Raw genomic sequence first — 19,482 nt, forward strand, 5'->3', positions numbered from 1 at the left:
CATTAATCATTCACACACAAACACATGCACAAGCTCTAGTTTCTGATCCCTTCCACTATTTCAAGTATTCTTATTAACGAAGTTCGCACTTTTGGACGATAAAAAAGCACTACAGAGCTATTTCCACAAAAACTACGATTTCTCATTAAATTTATCTTGTTTGTCCCGTGTCATTTTTCCCCCTAGCTCACAATAAATCTACTTACCATTATGAGAGCTTATCCTACTGTGGTCATCCTCTTGATATCTTGCATCTCCGAACATTGTTTCTAATTCAGAATTATAATCATAATATACCAGTTTATAGTATGTAATTAACTTTCACCGATTATACACAGAGGTGACTCTCACCACCAGTATAATCAGACTGAATACGCGCTGTCTTTTCCCTAAAAATTTTTATCCTTTTCCTGTATTTTAACAGTTTTTTATATTATTATTATCTGCTGTAGAAAAAAAAGCCGCAGCAATTTACGAAGATCGTTTTCCCTTAGATCCATTACTCGATCAAGGAAGTCTACAACTTTCCACGCAACATGGAGATTAAAATGCAACTTTAGAACAAGGACGTACCGTTGGTGCCTCTGTTGGTCAGTATATCTCGACGCTCAGATTTCCTTCTTATTTTTCAAATGAAGAAAACGATATGTCGCTTGTATCGTCTGCTTCTATTGCGGTCAGAGGTGTACGACGCATGTGCAATGACGTCAAACGACCAATCAGATTCTCCTCGTATAAGATTAATCGAAGTTTGGCATATGCACTTGCTTTATTAATTTTGATCAACTATTTAACTGAAGTAAGGGTGTCTAAAAGTTAACCTGTCTATAAACTCTGTACCCGACAAATGCGATAGCTGGATAAATTAGCACGAAATATCTACCGAATTTTTTTTTTTTAAGTGAATGCAACACCCCCCTCCCGCATCCACACACCTGCCTCCCCCTCACTTGGTGTGATGTTTTCATGATCTTATCATTACTATGTTATTGTACAGCATCCATCTGGAGCCTAGATGATCAAATACTACAAGCGCTATACAATCACACAAAGACTGAAGAAAAACTCAAAAAGTCATAAAAGAAAGCTGAAAACAGCAAAAGTCCACATGCTCACTCTCACTATCCACAGACCACGCATCTTGAAATATTTAAAGGGAAGTGGAAAAGAATATAACCTCTTTGGCACAATATGAATAAAATGAGCGATGAGCGAAATGTTCAGATTTTGCAATATCATTCGTGCAGGGTACTTGTGATAGCTTCTGGGTGTGTTTACAACACTTGTATATAAAAATGTATGTGGCTAAAAACTTAAGGAAATTTTTCAAATGTTTAGAAAGATGCACACTTGATTGCTTTCTCAGGGTAGATGGCAAAGTGAAATGTAAGGAAAAAAAAAACAAGAATGTGTAATTGCATGCTTATTTAAATAAATCAACAAGCTGTATTTCTTAATCTGAAAACTCATAAAAAGTTTGCCACAGCATGATATAATCTTGTCTTATTTTATTTGATCTTGATACATATATATAAAGAAAGCATTGTACAGACCAAAACATATACAGTAAATGATCTGAGGCCAATACAGTCCTTCATTATCAGTCAAAAGTAGAATTCTTCAAATAAAATACTATTTAAGATGTGTTAGTGTGTGAGAAATACATTTCATGTCAAAATTTTTTTTAACTTGGAACAGCCCATTAATCAACTTCTACCAGTGAACTACATAAGTAAAGACTGATTAAATAGTACCATTAAAATTATCCAATTGTATCTAGTGAGAATTCTCTTCCCCAGTAGCATCTTGATTTAGAGTGAAGAAAAGGTCAAATAGTACAATTCAATAGCTTATCAAATATTGAGCTCAAAGGATGCATAACCAATTGAAAATATTTAAATTTTGCTTGTTTAATGCCAAATAGCATATAGTGTGTGTAACATTCCTTTTGCATTTTGAGCAATAATAATTTTATCAACATTTACATAGCCTGGTTCTCATGCTGTATGTTTGGAATGGACGCAATCTGGCTTCATTCAACACGATTAAAAAAATATTATCTTTTTCCATGAAGTGATATGTTATCGAAAATGGACAGAATGATATGTAGCAACACCTTGAAGTTAAAAACCTTTAAAACAAGTTCCTTTACAGAAATATTTATGAGACACATAGTATGAATAATATTTGTACACGTGTTATTTAGAACTTACACATCTGCAATGTTGCAACATAAAGGCTTCATCTGAAAATGAAGAGCTAATCTTTACACTCCAGTTTTCCCTGCTTTATTCCTACTCATCAGGTGATAGGAATATGCGATAATTACTACCAATAATGAACAGACAAGAAACACACAACACATATAGAGCACAAATGCATAATGCTAATACAGTTACTGTTTTTACATATACATTTTGCAAAGAGTCTACAGTGATAATCTTTCACAACACCTTGGACCTGCGATATTTACTGCATAAATCTGACTGCTATTGCATTAACAGGCAGTTATCAAAGACTGCATGATGACTATAGTCAAAGCTGGAGCCAGTGTCTTGAACAAATTTTCCAATCAAGATCTACACACTAGACACAGAAACTAAAGGGAGACTATCAAATAAATGTGCTCACAATTACAAAAAAAGGAAGAAACGAAAAATATGAAACTGACTTTAAAAAGAAAACTAGCTAATAAAGGGATAGAATGGCACATAGAGCCACTGACAAGTTGAACTTTTATGGATTGCTGTGCACTTCTGTACCATGAAAAATCATGTCGCTCTGCAAGCATTTGTCAAAGCACATAATCCAACAGAAAAATGGTTGCATCCTTCCACATGAAGCAAACAGGGGCAGCAAGGAAAGCTAAATCAGCAACACCCATGTATGAGCTAAACAGAGAAAAGCATTCATAACTCTTACATTGTTTAAAGTTTCTATACAGCATCTTTGGTTGCTAACAGCATGCATGTACACATTCACAAATTACCTTCCTCGCTTCAATCCTGCCTCACAGTATCCATCCTGTTACTATTCAGTCTTTTCCCCAGCCAGTAAGATGTGGTTTCTTAGCGGTGCATAACTGACCAAGTCAGGTTGAAACAACCTCAAGTGAAAGGTACAGGACTGGTATCTTTTTATAAAGATTTTCCTCATAAAAGCAAGCTATTGAATATTGCCACAAACAAGACCTCTTGACAACACATTTTCAAAATGGCACTCCATTCAACACTAGTTCATGCAACTGATTCCTCCTTTTAGTATCTTTTTCTGCTTTTGTTGCCTCAGATCATTCTGATTTCTGAAAATATCAGCGAAATTCTTACACCAAAAAGAAAAATCCTTGCAGTCATGTATCTTACCTAAATTCAAATCTATACCAAGCATCATGCCCTCCTACTAAAATTTCTTGCGAACTCAAATGATGCAAGACAGTGACCAAAATCGAAGGCCTACCACATTGTGCAGGTGCAGAATAAAACAGTGAAATACATGGCTCTTTCAATATTCTTTGTAAAATTTATAAACCAGATCCATATAAACAGATTTGTATAACTGGACACAAAAGTTTAAAATGTCATTTTTCTTTTGGGGGTGATGGGTATGGCACAACAGCTCTTACAATTACATTCAATATGCATCTGCTATGAACTAGCCAAAGGTATGTCCTTTTGGTAAGACCTTCCTTCTGAATAAAGTTCCTCCATGGTGATGATCTAAAGGCATTATATCATTGTATCTGCATTCTAAATGAAGCAGTTCTAATCCATTCTTTTTAATTCTCAGGAACAAGACTTGAAAATGAAGAGCTTGGAACATGCTCAAATCATAAATTTCACAATTAAAAAGATATACAAAGGCACTTTTTAAGGTTTTAGAGATGTAACTGGACGAATGGTGTGATGGAAAGACACAGGAAACCTTTTTAATGTTTTTCTGCCTTCTATGTTTTAGCAAGCTTTCATAATACTCAACCATTAATATATTACTGGGCACACCAGCAATCTGCATGTTTGGCCTAATCTGCATAATATCAAACAAAAATTAAAATTTAATTCCAAATTCTGTGGCTCTCTAAAATGACTTTTCAATGGAATGACCAAATGATAAAAGTGTCCAATGATCACATAGAAAAAAATGTGAAAACAGTGGAATGCTGAGTCCCTAAGGTATTCATAAGCAATTTTTGGTTCTCATTTAAGTTCTTGAGCTAGAACACACAAAAAATCCCCATGCATTCACTAATAATAATAATAGCTGACCTGGAACAAGTAAACCTACTGGAAAAACATGACATCTGTCAAACTTAGAAAAAAGAATTTATCTAGTGATGTCTAGCAAAGCAGATCCTAGTACAAACTTCTTTTTGAATCACAACCACATTTTCCACACAACACTTGTGAACAAAACTCAAAGAAAGGACCACAGATAGTTTTGAAGGATAAAACATGTGTAGGCATCTAAAAAGCAAATGATCACTGTCTAATATCTAAATGTAATATTGTCTTTAAAATGTACAATTTAGAAATAACAAGTCCATGAAACTGTTGCGTACACTTAGCAGAAATATAAATTTATCACACAAGCAGATGCCTTGCACCTCATTGTCTCCCTAGCACCACTTTAGCATCTCTTTCTCTCTCTCACAAACACATGCCATCTGCAGATATATGTATGCATCCACAAAGGCACATGCATGCACTTATTTTACTAATATACATATATACATTTAATACAACTTTTTATAACCATAAATGAAAAAAAAGGTAAGCTGTAAAGCTGCTGCTGCTGCCATGTTGATATTTTTTCAGTTTCTTTTATTTAATCAAAAAATTTTACACTTTTCGCAATATTTTCGGGATTTATTTAAGAAGGCTGTCATATGACAGTGCTATACCAATAATGAGCATAAACGCCCTTTGTCAAATTTTTACAAACAAAAACACCCGAAACATTAAGGTAATTGTTTTATTATTTATTTATCATTCACATCACAAACTATGCAAAAAACTATGGCAGTCTGCATATTTCTTTTAACTGGCCACTTGAAAGAAATTAAATCCTATTGCAAAAAAAATGTAGCAGAAAACTTGTCACAAAATTAAAAGTTTGTTCTTCATCTGAAAGTAAAACATACTCTACAGAAAAAAAATCGTAAGTGCAGGTTTGAGATCTTAAAATTTTTCATTGTCTTTTCTCTAAATTTGTGAATTAAGTTAATCTCCCTAAAATGTAACAAATGTTTTAATTTAAAAACAAAAACCACTGAACACATTTCTTAGCATAAAATGCAAAAATAATAACACACTAAGTCTCAAAATGTTATCAATTTGTTTAAAAAAAATGGAGCCATGAAAACTTACATTATAATTTCAGAATGTGATCAAGTTATTTAAAAAAATGAAAGTGATGCAGATATGCATTTTCAACTAAAAATACAATTTTAAAAAATGAAGCCATTTAGATGATACACACATGTGCAAACATGCACACACACAACCAGACACAGAGGCATAGGCTTGCATACATCCATTCTCATGTACAACTTTATTTGTACAGGAATGTACCTGCATGCACACAATATTCCCAAATTAAAAATTAACAACATTCTAAAATCAGAAGTGATTATTAAAAAAGAATCAAAACTATTGGACACAATCCTGTTAATCAGAATGAAGTTTGGCTATTCAGTTTGTCTTAAAAAAATTTAAAAGATAACATGGTATTAGAAAATAGCTAATTTTCACATCAGCACCAGGTGCATGACAAGCCTTCTTTTTCCTAACCCCTATTTTTTGTCAGTCCTTCAGCAGCAGCACATACCGCAACAAGTCTTTTTCCACATTGTGAAGAATGTCTAAACAAGTCCTCTGAAAAGGTCTTGTATGACCTTTACCTTGAACGGAGTCTTTAATGATGCGCACGTGGAACCTGTGGTATGGATATTTGTAACGAAAGCTACAGCACAGTCCCAGAATATAAAAAAAAATTGCTATCAAATAACTGGATGACTTTTAAACATTTTAGGAAACATTGTTAAGAAACAAATAACCAGAGATTTTATCAAATTAAAACTGACAACCTTAACAAATAATCTGTTTATGTGATATGCATATTATTGCCATTTCAAGAAATTATTCCTTTAATTTTTTTAAAAACATGATGTGTTCACACCATTATCAAAGAATTTTTTGAAGAGCTGTAGCCACTTGATCTTGTGACAATAAACTGCTGTTTGCAACAAATTCTACAGATGATAATGTCTCCTATGCACACAAGATAGCTATCGTTTGTTAGCAGTCAAAAAGTTAAATATCTTGAGCTAAACACAAATGCACCAAGCACCTCCCCAAACCCTGTTAATAATATGGTGCAGTAAAGCTTTTGTTTTTCAACAAAGTAAAGAAAAAAAATGGTTGGCAATTTTGTTACTGTACACTTTTAAAACATTTCTTTTTCACACTACTTTTGATTTCAAAAGGCCAAACTAGTGTACATCAACTGTCCTTGCAAGCACTTTAATGCATCCACCTACCCAAGCAGAAGCAGGGTCCAGCCTGCATTTAAAGCCTTGCACAATATTCCAATAATGAAGATATATGCAACTAAGAAATGGACTGATTTTTGTTCATTCCACATAAGCTCCCCTAGAATACTCCTGTCAAGTGCTGAATCACATCTTGGCACTGTATCCACACAGAACATTTTGCGGCAACACTATCTGCTGCATTTATTCTTCCCATCCACACAGAAAAGTAAAAACTCAAGCAGCTACACTTGTGGCATGCTTATGTCTGAGTAGTCTGTGTGTGAATCGTCCAAAGCCAAAGGTCGTCTGCTGCGTGGTTTGTTATCCAGTTGCAACTGTGCATAAGTCAGACCATCCTCATTGACAAATGCCTTGGACTGAAAAACATTCAGTGTCAGTGTTACCAGTACTTGTTAAGGCTTCAGCGATTAGATTACAATCATAAATTCAAACTTTAAAGCAACTCAGCTAAAGTATACACTTTCCATTTCCTCTCTCCTAGACTTTAAGACATTCAGAGTTCCCACAGATCTGAGCACACTGAAAATAAGGACCTTCTAAGCACCTTTTAGGACATGGAAACCTATTATAAGGACCATTCAAAGACATTTTCATAACAAGCAAATAAAACTACAAGTCATCTGTCACTCATATTTTACTTTATTATAAATTCAAAAAGAAAGATTTAGCCTTGGCCAGAATTTAATTAGCCATTCTCTTATCAGAGCTTGAGAAGTAAGTTTTGGCTCTATGGTGCTTCTTATTTTTCCCTTATGTTTGTATTTTTGCGGGTGCTTTTAAACCAGCTTTAGCCATGGAAGCAGTACTCAAAGATACACTGCAAATCCACACTGCACTTTGGTCTTTTTTAGTCCTACAAAAATCAAGTCTTTGTAATCTTATTCTTTTCACTATGTTGCAACCTGCACATTCCAACTTTCCAGGCATGAGACAAAAATGAACCAAATATGAATATTCTGACAATAAATGTTATGATTTAAAGAATATATATATAAATATATGGATATTTAAACAATCAAATGCAGTTTATTTCAGTTACATAGTAAGTATCCTGCAGTAATCAGATACAATGACTCTTGCTTTTATATAATTTTGTCTTCTAAAAGAGGTATCCTTTTGCTCCTACCTTTTCTCTTTCTTATAATAATAATGGGAACTTATAACATGCAGTATCACAACCAAGATAGAACTCTCTGTGCAGACCAGAAATGATAAATGAAAGATAACAGTGGACGGAGAGGTACTTGTAGGGACATTGAACAACATAAAGATGTAGAAGAGTAGAATGTTAAGTAATGGATCAATCATATGAAGGGATGTAGGTACTGTAAACAGTATCAGGGCTTCTGCTTACGCAAAAAATTGCGTACAGTACGCACTAAAAGTTCGGAGGACCCCTTCAAATCTGGCCGAAGAACAGATACAAAATTGGGCAAGTGTAGTGTCTTACATCATAGCCCAATCTATTGTCTGCTACAAGGTGAGAGTAACTTCCCTTGCACTGAGTTTTTTTTCCCTTACCGGGAAGAGTTCCATTAACCTATTTCCAAGATGTCATTGACAGCGTCGTTAGAATCATCGTCTCAGACACGGAAAGAAAGTGAGCACCCCAAGTACAGTGAGCATAAACTCCTTATAGATGCTTGCACACTCTTCATGGCACAGAAATCTCGCCGTTTCTGACTAGACATTACAGTGCTTTGCGTGTCTGAAGGGCAGTTGAACAAAATAGTTGATTTGTTGGGGTTTTTTCCAACCTTTGTAAATGGACCCCTGAGAGTTAGCCTGGGATTCCTTAGAAATCTGAAGAAGGGGTCCCTGGGACACCAAACAATTTAGCCTTAGCAGAAGCCCTGAGTATAAAGATGGGAATCCTTACATGATGGTTAGACAGTACTGCAAGGGAGTTAATAATAGTAATTCAGGGATAGTACTTTGTGAACAGGTATTTGTGTGTGTGAGAGAAAGAGAAAGCTTTTAAAATGCTACATGGTTCTTTTATAAGGTCAACTTGCCTTTTTCTTTAGTCAGAAATGTAGGATCTGAACATACTATTCTAAAAACAAGTTTTAAAAAATACTAGGCTATGCTTATCTTATTTAAGACAGCACTTTTTCTTTTGGCTGCTGTGAAGCTGACTATTTTTTCCACCACATGCTAATTTCAATTTTTTTGAATGTTAAATATACAATTTCTGACAAACAGCAGCACTGCTTTTTGTGCATCCTAGCTTTTGAAAACATATCATAAAGATGAAGTATTAAGTATTGAAAGAAACAGCTTCTATAATTGGCTGAAGGGAACAGTAAACGCAGTTTATGACCTATTCCCTCAAAATAACCAATTTTAAGACCTTATTTTACCCCCCCCCACCAGGGTCCACATGCACTCTATAAAACCATGTTAAGATAGACTAGAACTACAAATCTGGCATTATGTTTGAAGGAAGCTACATCGTTTTGGGTTTTAATTATAATTCAGAAAAAAACAATACTACCCTTTTACTGTCCATTAGAGACTAGAGGTACACATGCAGTTTTAAGAAAGTGCTCGATTTAGGCTAATACTCTCTGTTTAATTACAGTCTACTGAATTTTATTTAATTCATTTGTGACAGTATAAGTAATATAAGAACATGCCTGCAGAAAGCTTAATTGTATGCTTTATATATTACACATGTTGCAACATATCTTTAGGTAATGCACTAAAAATGTACAAAGTCATGGTACCACCCTTCTGTTAGGGGCAATGGCCCAAACCATAAAAAAAAAAATTCAATACTGTCCATTAGAACAAATATTATAATGAAAATTTCCCTTTGCAGCCAATCTCACCTACAGTGACTGGGTAACAGAGACAATATAGCTTGATAGCTACAGTGGGCAGCAAGCTTACATCATGCTCTTTTGCTAGATGCCTAGATAAACTTGTGAAACTTAACAATAGAGGTAGAGAAGAGCTTAAATTAAGGGGAAATTATTCACAAAATACTTTTTAAAAAAAATATTTAGATGAAAAAAAGCTAGAAAGGCTTCCAGCAATCCAAAAACATTAACTTTGGAAAACAACTGAAAGTGTGGTGGTATCATGTTCTTGAACAGACACCCAAGTCAATATAGTTTTTGCTTCTCATGCAACAAAAAACTATTTTCTACTACATTTTTTTTCAATTCAAATGTTTTATTGCCAGACATTTAAAAGGATTCATATTCAATATTTAAGTCCACCAATTTACATTTATTTTTGTTCTAGTCTTAAGTTATGATCCAAAAGAGAAAACTAAGGCTCTTCTCAGCTAAAAGCAGATTTTGGAAAGTTATTCTACTGTTTAAAAGTATAAAGAAAAACACCACCAATATTTTAATACATTATTATAATCCAGAAACTTACATTGTCAAAAGCGGGGTATGTTTTTTCACTACTGACAAGATCAGGTCGGGATGAAATAGTGTTGATGCGAGAATGGTTGCTGGAAAAAAAAACATCAACATCATTTATTTGACTTCTATTGTGACTAGTGTAAACTACTTTCAAAAGGTTTACTGACTCCGCTATAATTTACTCGTGGTCATTCTTTCAATAAATGGATTTTTTTCTTTTCAACTTCATAAGGTACATAATGGCTTTAACTGTGGCTTCATGACATGCCTATGCTGCCTTATAACAAAAATATCCTCCATATTCAACAATTTTAAAATGCTATCTGCTCTCAAGTGATTAGTCATAAGGACAATAAGCTAACAATTAGCTTATATATATAATGTATGCAACACTTACTTGAATGGTTTTTCTGGTGGTTCTGGAATTGGACAGAAGTATTAACTGATAGATTTTATTCCAAACAGAGAAAACATAAAAATATACCTAGAAAAGAGACTAAGCACACAGTGAGTGTTTTAAAGAAATGCTAGAAAAATATCTTCAAGCACATCTGTTGGTTTCTTTACATGTTCAAGCCCCCAAATTGCAAACATCACATTTAGGGTGCCTTTTAAATATGCAGAAATACCTAGGCCATTTACTACATGCTAAGAACATATATGCAATTGAAAGAGAAAAAAAAAAACGGTTTTCTAACAGCCATGACAACTATTATCATCTAAGCAAATGAAGAACAAAGCTTTTTAAATATTTAAGTTCTATCTCATAGTTTCTCATGGTCAGGTGAGAACAGAGAAGCAGAAACTGTAAGCTTTATCCGTACAAAATTATTTTTAAAGTACACAAACTCTAGTAGTAATGGCCAATCATACACACCTTCCACTGGGGATTTTTTCGCAGCCCGTCTTCGACAGACGCATACCACAATAATCACGATGATGATGATAACAACAACAGGGACAATCACTCCAGCAGCAATAGCTGCTGTGTTGTCCTTATCTGAAAATTGTTTTTTTGAATAAATTTACAATCTTATTCAAATATATTTATATCTTAGTTAATTTAAACACACTTGCAATATTCAAAATAAAAGGCGGAAATGAGTCTGCATACTACCTTTCCGAGTCAGTTTCTGTGAAAGATCATATATTATGAATCTGGGTTATAAAAATGTGTACTTCTGTACACATCAAAGATCATATGAGTTTCAGTTTGTTGTTCCATAACTTTTTCACAATTATCAATACCTCCAAGCATTTATTAAAATAAATTTATACAATTATTTAGGAACATAAATTTTAATTGTAAATTGTAAGCATCTTTAGTTCAGCAAATTTGATGCACACAGCAGTCATGGTGTGAATGGAAGGCAATATCAAATGTTACATCAGAAATAAGCACGGAGTTCTTATAAAATTTTAACTACAGAAACTATTCACTTACCACTGTCTTTTACCGGGTCGGTAACACCACTGCTTGCGGTGGTTGTTGCTTTGCTATTAGTAGTGGTTTTTGTTGAAGTAGTTGTCGGGGGTGGTGTTGTAGTGCGAACTTCAAGAAATAAAAGGGGGAAAAAAACACAAAAACTAGTGTCATTAGGTTGTTTTTAAAATCCCAAGTCTTATAGAGAGTTTATCTTTGTTATCTTAGTTTTATATATTTTGCAATTTTGTAAATCCCTTTCATGTACAGGAAATTACACGCATCATCATAGAAATTATAGTCAATATTTTGTGGAAAATAACAAGTAACTAAACAGTTTACAAAACACGCACAAAATCTAACTTGCCAACAGTTATTTGTACTTCTTTTAAATCATTTAGCTCTGCACCATTAATATTGTTGGATCTGATACATAATCAAGATTTTGTGGAAAATAGCAAGAAACTTAACAACAAAAACAAAAACAAAAAATCACAAACATAAAAAATGAAAATGTAACTTACCAACAGTGATCTCTACTTGCTTTGAATCATTTAGCTCTGCACCATTTATATTATTGGATCCGATGCAAACATAGACACCTGAGTCGCTTAGGGAGAGGTTTTGTAGCTTGAGAGTGCTATTGGTTCCAAGTGTATTATTTGGGTCTGAATTCTTATACCATCGCAATCTATAAATAAAAGACAAAAATTATATACAACTGAAAGAATAATACTTTCAAAAACTGTCAATAAAAGAAAAAGCTAAACAAACATATTTTTCATGCAACACATGCTTCTTTGAAACACCTGGATAGATTTATTGATAAATATTTTACGCAAGAAAAACTATCTAAATAGTAGGGGCCATTTTTTTTATTTAAGCTTTCAATTTAAGTTATCATCTTATGACCTTAAAACATTATGTTTTTCAAGCCCACACTATTAACAAATGGATCCAACTGTATTTTGTCTGTTCATCTTCAGCAATCTAATCTCGAGTTTCTGCAATTTTTTTGTCTTTTTAATTGGGCAACATTTTCTGCATATGAGAGTTGATAGATGTTTCCTTATGGATCATATCCAACCTCAGACAGTAGGTAAGCTGGGTTTTAAAAGATTTCATAAAAGATAAAATACAGGTAATGCTCTGTTGACATATGTGAGTTTTTCACTTAAATTCATGAAGTTTAGTGTCCTCTCTGGAAACAAATACATGTAATGCTCTGATATAACAGTCTTATTGCTTCTATTAGTCCAACCACTAGCAAAAGCATATTTCTCATATCTGAAAAGATATCACAATTACACTGTTTAAGTGACTTGTTCTCTAGACAGAAACTAGATGTGGATCCTGGTGGGCCAGGAGATGTAACTTGATGTAAGTGTTTTGGATGATTACTGTTGTCTATTACTACATACTTTATATGTAGCACAGTTGCTAATTAGTAAATAAGTAGGATTTTGCAAATATGTTCCCCTTCTATGAATAGGATTCAATCATACTTTGATATCTTGAAACTAGCCACATGAAAAATTTCAAGAAACATGCCTTGTAAAAATGCTAAAATCTGAAGGGAAAAAACTGATGTTTGAAGTTCATCATCACAACCAGTACATTTAAAAACAATTTTTTTAACTGAAAAAAAAACCTAAAGATACAACTGACATAACTATTTAGAGATTCACCAGTGTAATTCTACTACATATAAAGAAATTACTTTTTACATATTAACTGTACCTAACAATGAGTAAATCTGTAGCATTTATTGAAGTTCATTTTACCTAGTTCTGCAAATATTTTTTTAATTGGAAACTACAACCAACAAAAAGATATCTCACTGTGGTGGAGGATAACCTTCTGCATTGCAGGTAAGAATAGATTCTGACCCCTGATCAGCAGTGATGACTGGGCTTTGTGGTGATAAGCTTATGCTCACAGGATCTGGAACCATCAACACAATACGATCTTAGCACAAATGACTGTAACTTTCGCATATTTGATATGCATTAATTCATGCTTGCATTTTTTAACAATCATACAAGAAGTAAAATATACATTTGGTATGTCAATAAAGCACTAAAAGCCAGTCTCATTGAAAACAGAGTAGCAATTCAGCAAAAAATTGAAGAAAAAATATGACAACACAAAGTCTGAAGCGGTTCACGTGATTAATTTTCTCATGGCAATAAGTATGATTTATATTTTTGCTGGGAGACCAGCGTTTGGCACAGATTTTATTCAATTCAAATTAAAGCTATGGCTGGTGTTTTTAATAAACACCGGATACATTAAAGCCCCCCATAAATAAGCTTCAGATGATGCAGAATAAGGTAATGAATGAAACATTTCTTTAAAGAAGGTTTTATTTTAAAACATGTCTGTTTAGTTGCAAATGAGACTTCTGAAATTATACAATTTTCAGCAAGTACTAATGAGTGTGACTTGGGCTTGAATGTATGGAAAAACACGTAAACCCCCAAAATCACTCAGAATGTAGCATTAAGAAAGACTACCTACTCTTAATCATTTTCACGTAAAATTCCAAGAGCAACCAACACTCAAGATTAATGCTACTTAGGAGATTAAGGAACACATGATAATTTTTGCAATCACTAATTAACTCTATAGAACTGACAATCAATAAACATATGGTGTCTGCTTACAGGAGACAAAAATTTTTTCTCCATTCCGACAAAAGCCAGTATTTGGATCTATACACTCTTCAATATTGGTGTTACTGCCTTGTGTTGGATGATAAACTCTGCACCGCATAACAATACCCTGCTCCATTCTGGTCATGGTGATATTAATGCTGCTTCTTCCTGTGTAAGTGCAGCTAGGAGTCGCCAACGAGTTGGACTGAGTAGCAGCCTGTGAAACATAGTTTAGAATTTAATTATAAATTTATAATCATGAACAGAAAACTATTTTGCCTATCTGTAGATTTCCAAGGGTAATGAGGTAACTATATTTAGAAAGATCACAAAAATGTGAGTACTGGAAGTCTTAGTTTTTATTACATATGAAAATGTCTATCATAACAGTCCAGAATATAAAATAACAGACAGTGATATTTACAGCATATAAATGATCTACTTTAAATCAACGCCAGCAAGCAGCAACGCCTCTCACTGGAGATACTAATTTTTTTTTTCATTTATGGAATGTTGCACAGAATGTTGTCTCAGTCTTACCAGATCAGTTTTGTTCTCCCGGATGCTGCCTCTATACATGTACCACTGAAACTGTCCTGGTGGCTTCCCCACATTGCCAGTGCAGGTAAAAGTAACTGTTGTGTTTTCTGTAATGTTGTAGCCAGGAACAGCTGTCATAGTTGGTGCTCCAGGGGATGCTAAAACAGAAAAATATAATATAGCATTTTTATGATGCAATACAGTGAAATGCATATATAAATACTGAACATTAATTTAATTATTTAATGCAAAAGTCTATGATAAGTAAAATGGAAGCCGGAAACAAAGTTCACCTAATTATAGATCATCAAATTAAAACAAAAATTGGAGTCATCACTGTTCACAAAAAAGTAAAAAAAGCAATGAAACTGATCTTATTAATAAATCTGTGCGACCTCAATGGTGAATGACTTAACTTAGTGATTTATCCCAGAAACATCCATAACTTTCTAAAACCTGATGTAACTGGATGAAAGTTAAGCTGAATCAGTCTGAATGAAGTTCTGATCAAGTTTTCAAATTACATCTTGTAAAAAATTTTGTTAAAGTAGGATAGGATTAAGCATTGAGAGTTGATACATAATTTACTTTTCTGAAGTGTGTAACACTTTTACTATATACCATAAAGTATTTTAATCCGCTAGTTTCCTAGTAATGCCCAATAGGTGGCAGATTTAACATCACAGCCTCTGACTTTTTGGTTTGATATTTGTTATATAGGCTAATTTTTAACTCACACTTAATGCACCTGGGACCTTGATATAAAAAGACATAAACATTACCAAAGCAGCACCAAGAGCTTCTGTAGGACAGGAACCTACAGTACTTCATTGAAACAAAAGCTTTGACCAGGCACAGCAGCGTTTGATGCTGTTTTGAGCAGCACGGATATAGAGATGACTTATAACATGTATTTTTCTTACATGGGGGAACACTGTACACCATAACATAAGTGCAGACTGACAGATATGCAAAGCTATTTTAGGTTAACTCAAACATACAGCATATAGCTGCAAAACAGCATGGTCTGATCTTACGTAATTTAATAATAAAAGAGTTTATACAGTGTAATTTCCCATCCAAAGCCAGTTTCACTGCACATTGCAAAAAGCCAATTGACATTTTTCACTAAAAGACAAAATGGCCCGTGAAGTAGCCAGAGAAAAGCAAACTTAAGCCTTAAAGCAATGAGTAATGTCAACATACAGACACATACATCAATATTTACAAAAATAGATTTCACTACATCATCTCACACATGCCTCATAAAATTATGTATACATGTGCTACTTGTTGGCCCAACAACTTCAAACACAAACATCCCTTGTCGCTATCACAGAAAACTACTGTACGTGTAGGACACAGAAAAGTTTTCACTTGATCTCAAAGGGGTGTCATGTTTCTTTGAGTAAGCATTGGCATTAACAGTTAACGTGAACATGTGAAGAAAGTGGATAATTTTAATAGTAAACTGCTAAGCCCAATAGAATGGCACTTTTAAATTATGTTCAGAAAGTAAGACAGCTGAATCTTCCCAAAGTTAAAGAGCATTAGCATCATCTATATTCACCAATAAGTGATTCAAAACTATTTCTGAATATTTTATTTGATAATCATATCTCAAACTGTGTGCAATTTAATTTGACATCATTTTGTTGCATTTTAAAGCTTTGTGTTTTTGTCTACTGCCACTTGTTTAAACCAAGAGCTTTACATAGAACAGTTATTTTCAGGCAGCTATTTCAAATTCAGTGCAGTAAACTCTCTACTCTTAGCAATCAGACATGATCACAACACGATCTTTATTACATTTATGAAGTGAAATCTTTATGTTGGTGTATACATGCACCTAATCAGTAACACACAGTCACACAGTTACCTTCTATGGTCACTTTATTGCTGATCAACTGATCTCCACGACTTCCATCTGCACCACGAAATGTGACACTGCATGTATAATTCTTTTCATCACTGCACACAGTGTCATTATAAAGGAGCTGAAAGGAAGTAGAATCAAGCTTGATGAGAAGGGATCTTCTTTTGATGTCATTAGGAGCATTCTTTTGCCATACAAGATCTCCATTGAGGTAAAGGCTAGCCAACAATGTCTGTCCTCCACTGACAATCTGATACATGTCAAGATTATATAAACTTTCATCAATTCCAGGAATGAAAATACATTTCACATAGTGAGAAAAGTTGCCCAATACTCCAACCGATGATTCCATGTTCACAGAAGCCGTTCTTGCATTGTGATGACCTGTAAACAACAGATTTAGTTATTTTCAGCTTGTTGCAATGAGAGGTTTTAACTCTGTATCCATAAGCTTTTATTATGAAGTCTATAGCATGAATAGTGTAACTTGCCCAAGCAGTCAGTGTGGGAGAAAGGTAAAAAAAAAAGGAGACAAGTCAAAAGCATTGACTTACATAAGTCACTTGGCATATGTTTGCTACAAAAACACATGCAAGCACTGAGATTGCTTTACAAGGTAGTTTGACAAACAATATTCCACTTTTTGTATCTAGAGGTAGACTAATGAGACTACCCGCAAACACTGCTTACAGAATCCTTTCTCTGCAGTTATATTCCTTAGTATTGTTTAACTGGTTATTTCTGGCTGGTAATGTCTAATTTTCTAAACTTAGTCATCTTTTGTCTTGGGTGTGTCAGGGGATCAGATTAATCTCATCAATTTTCAGTGCAAAAGCATTTCAAAGTTTTATTTTGTGATTATTTCCGATGATTAAGTAGATGTATTTGTTGAGCAAGAATCTGATGAATGTTAAATATTGAAGAAACCATTTGAAACCATCATAAGGGGTATACTATAAGCTTGAAATTAACAGACAACAAGGAAAGGGTGTTAAGTATGGCGAGTGATGGAACATGCAACAACTTATTTTTGTTATCCAATTTACTTACGTTTCTGACGTCTAACAAAGAAAAACCCCTAAGCTTTAACTACCTTCAAATTTTAAGAAATTATCTACATTTAAAAAAAACAACTATACATGTATCTCCATGGCTAATTCTTTTGCTTTAACAATATTTTAAAAAGATGAAAATCGATGCATCCACTGAGAAGCACGTGCTCTTAAGTGAGACTCTGTCCATAATAAACTCAGCTAAAGAAGCACTGTGTCCGATGTTGCATTTTCTGCAAACCATAACAATTTAGATAAATATGTGTCTGTGTTAGTGGTAGACCTCTTTTCTTGATGATTTTACACACGGTGGACCTTTTGACACTAATCGAGTAATCATCACCATCAGTAGCAATAACCTTACCTTGATTATAATAATCTAAATGTCAGTGGTTTAATATTTAAAATATTACGATTAAATAATTTCAATTCAACTGAGTTACTACTTACCTCTTATGAATAAATTCCTGTGTTCAAATAAATATGAGGGACAGAGTCTGAGAGAATGCTAACATTTACAAACTATACAAATGGGATGAACAAATTTACTTTTAAGTTTTTTGTCTTTTTGCATATATTCTGCTGTTTCCTTAGGTGATTATAAACCAGTGTCACAGAGGGATAAGTTCAAGCATATTGAAAATTTTCATAGATAACAAAAATTGGCCTTGCTTAGTGGCGAAATAATAAGCTCAATATTATTATTAAAAATATTTGAACTGATAGACCCTGTGGCAATATCTTTCTTTTATGGAGCATATCAAATAAACCAACATCTTTGCCGTTCCTCTATCAAATCTACCGAGTTAGAGCAGCAAAATAAGATTAAGAGACGGTAACCCGGAAACAAGGCACGTTTTTTTTTTTTTAAATTATACTAAGGATGCTGAAATTAATTCTGTAATATAATTGCAAGAATCACTAGATTCATGCTTTCAGTGCAATCTGCAAAAAGTGTACGACTGGAAAACACTCGTATATTCTACAGGTAATTATTTCTGAGAGGGATGGGCAACACGCTACAGCCTACTGTCTAGTGTACTGCAGGTACACACAAACGCCACGATGTCAGATCGAGACGCTTGCAAAAAAACAACACCTCTAACATTTTCAAATATTTCTAAATAAAGTATACTCACCAATAAGAATTAAAAGAAGTACACATGTTAACATTTGTTTGATCATTATGACGATAAAATTCTCCCACAAAATGACAGGTAAAAATGGCCACAGGTACAGCATTCAAACGAAGTCCTCTACACGGCGAGCGTCCATGACTCAATCCGCCGTTACCCAGCATACCTTGCGCGGCCTGCGACCTACTTTCCGTTTGAGCTTGTAGAAAAACGAAAATACTTGTAAACAGAAAGATGTATTTCCCAGATTGTTGAGCTCTTTTACAAATTTATATAGGACCGGGGAAAATAAGCCTACTCTTTTGATCAACATTCCGAAGGGAAATGGTTTAGAAACAAATCATCGACTTTCTGAAGCTCGGGATGCATGAGGCCTTATATATATATAGTGACCAAAACTATAAAACACATCGATCTGTATTGTGCAAGGCTCGAGACAGGTGACTAAAGAGATGATAGAAATGACGGTATCATAATGCTGTTCATTTTAAGAGATGTTCCGAGACTTGTGTTGGATTCAGACATTGTGAACTCTCATGTATTCACTTCCAGACTTGTCTCTGTCTCGGGCCGCTATACATGAGTCGATTCCATTAAAGCCATCGAGTTTATTGTTCATTTGTTCTTCCACATTGATGCAACGATTCGACCATGAAATAATTAAACTTTGACATAGTCTCTCTTTTTGTCTTCATCGATCTCTTTCGCCGCATGCACGCGCATGTGCTTCACAACAAAATTTTATTTTTTTTAAAAAACCCGCTGCAACGTAAAGTTATATTTCTCCGCCGTTTATTAGTTCAAAACTTTTGGCGTAATTTGTAAAATATGAAAGTGAGTTTTCAATTGCATGGTGTTCTGGGAGATA

The 19,482-nt window shown here is 34.0% G+C and overlaps 1 protein-coding gene across 1 annotated transcript; it reads right to left on the reverse strand.

The window, feature by feature from the left end:
• Positions 1 to 1,493: 1,493 nt before the first annotated feature.
• Positions 1,494 to 18,791, reverse strand: LOC112567730. The gene is made up of 11 exons (XM_025244517.1): positions 18,618 to 18,791; positions 16,430 to 16,810; positions 14,551 to 14,708; positions 14,020 to 14,227; positions 13,195 to 13,297; positions 11,878 to 12,044; positions 11,375 to 11,482; positions 10,808 to 10,930; positions 10,328 to 10,349; positions 9,941 to 10,019; positions 1,494 to 6,906 (listed from the first exon to the last, which is right to left on the reverse strand). The coding sequence occupies exons 1-11, from the start codon at positions 18,718 to 18,720 to the stop codon at positions 6,772 to 6,774; spliced, it is 1,587 nt and encodes a 528-aa protein (XP_025100302.1). The 5' UTR covers positions 18,721 to 18,791; the 3' UTR covers positions 1,494 to 6,771.
• Between the last annotated feature and the right edge of the window lie 691 nt (positions 18,792 to 19,482).

The sequence above is a fragment of the Pomacea canaliculata genome, linkage group LG7 (genome assembly GCF_003073045.1).
Source record: "Pomacea canaliculata isolate SZHN2017 linkage group LG7, ASM307304v1, whole genome shotgun sequence".
In the NCBI taxonomy this organism is placed as follows: domain Eukaryota; kingdom Metazoa; phylum Mollusca; class Gastropoda; order Architaenioglossa; family Ampullariidae; genus Pomacea; species Pomacea canaliculata.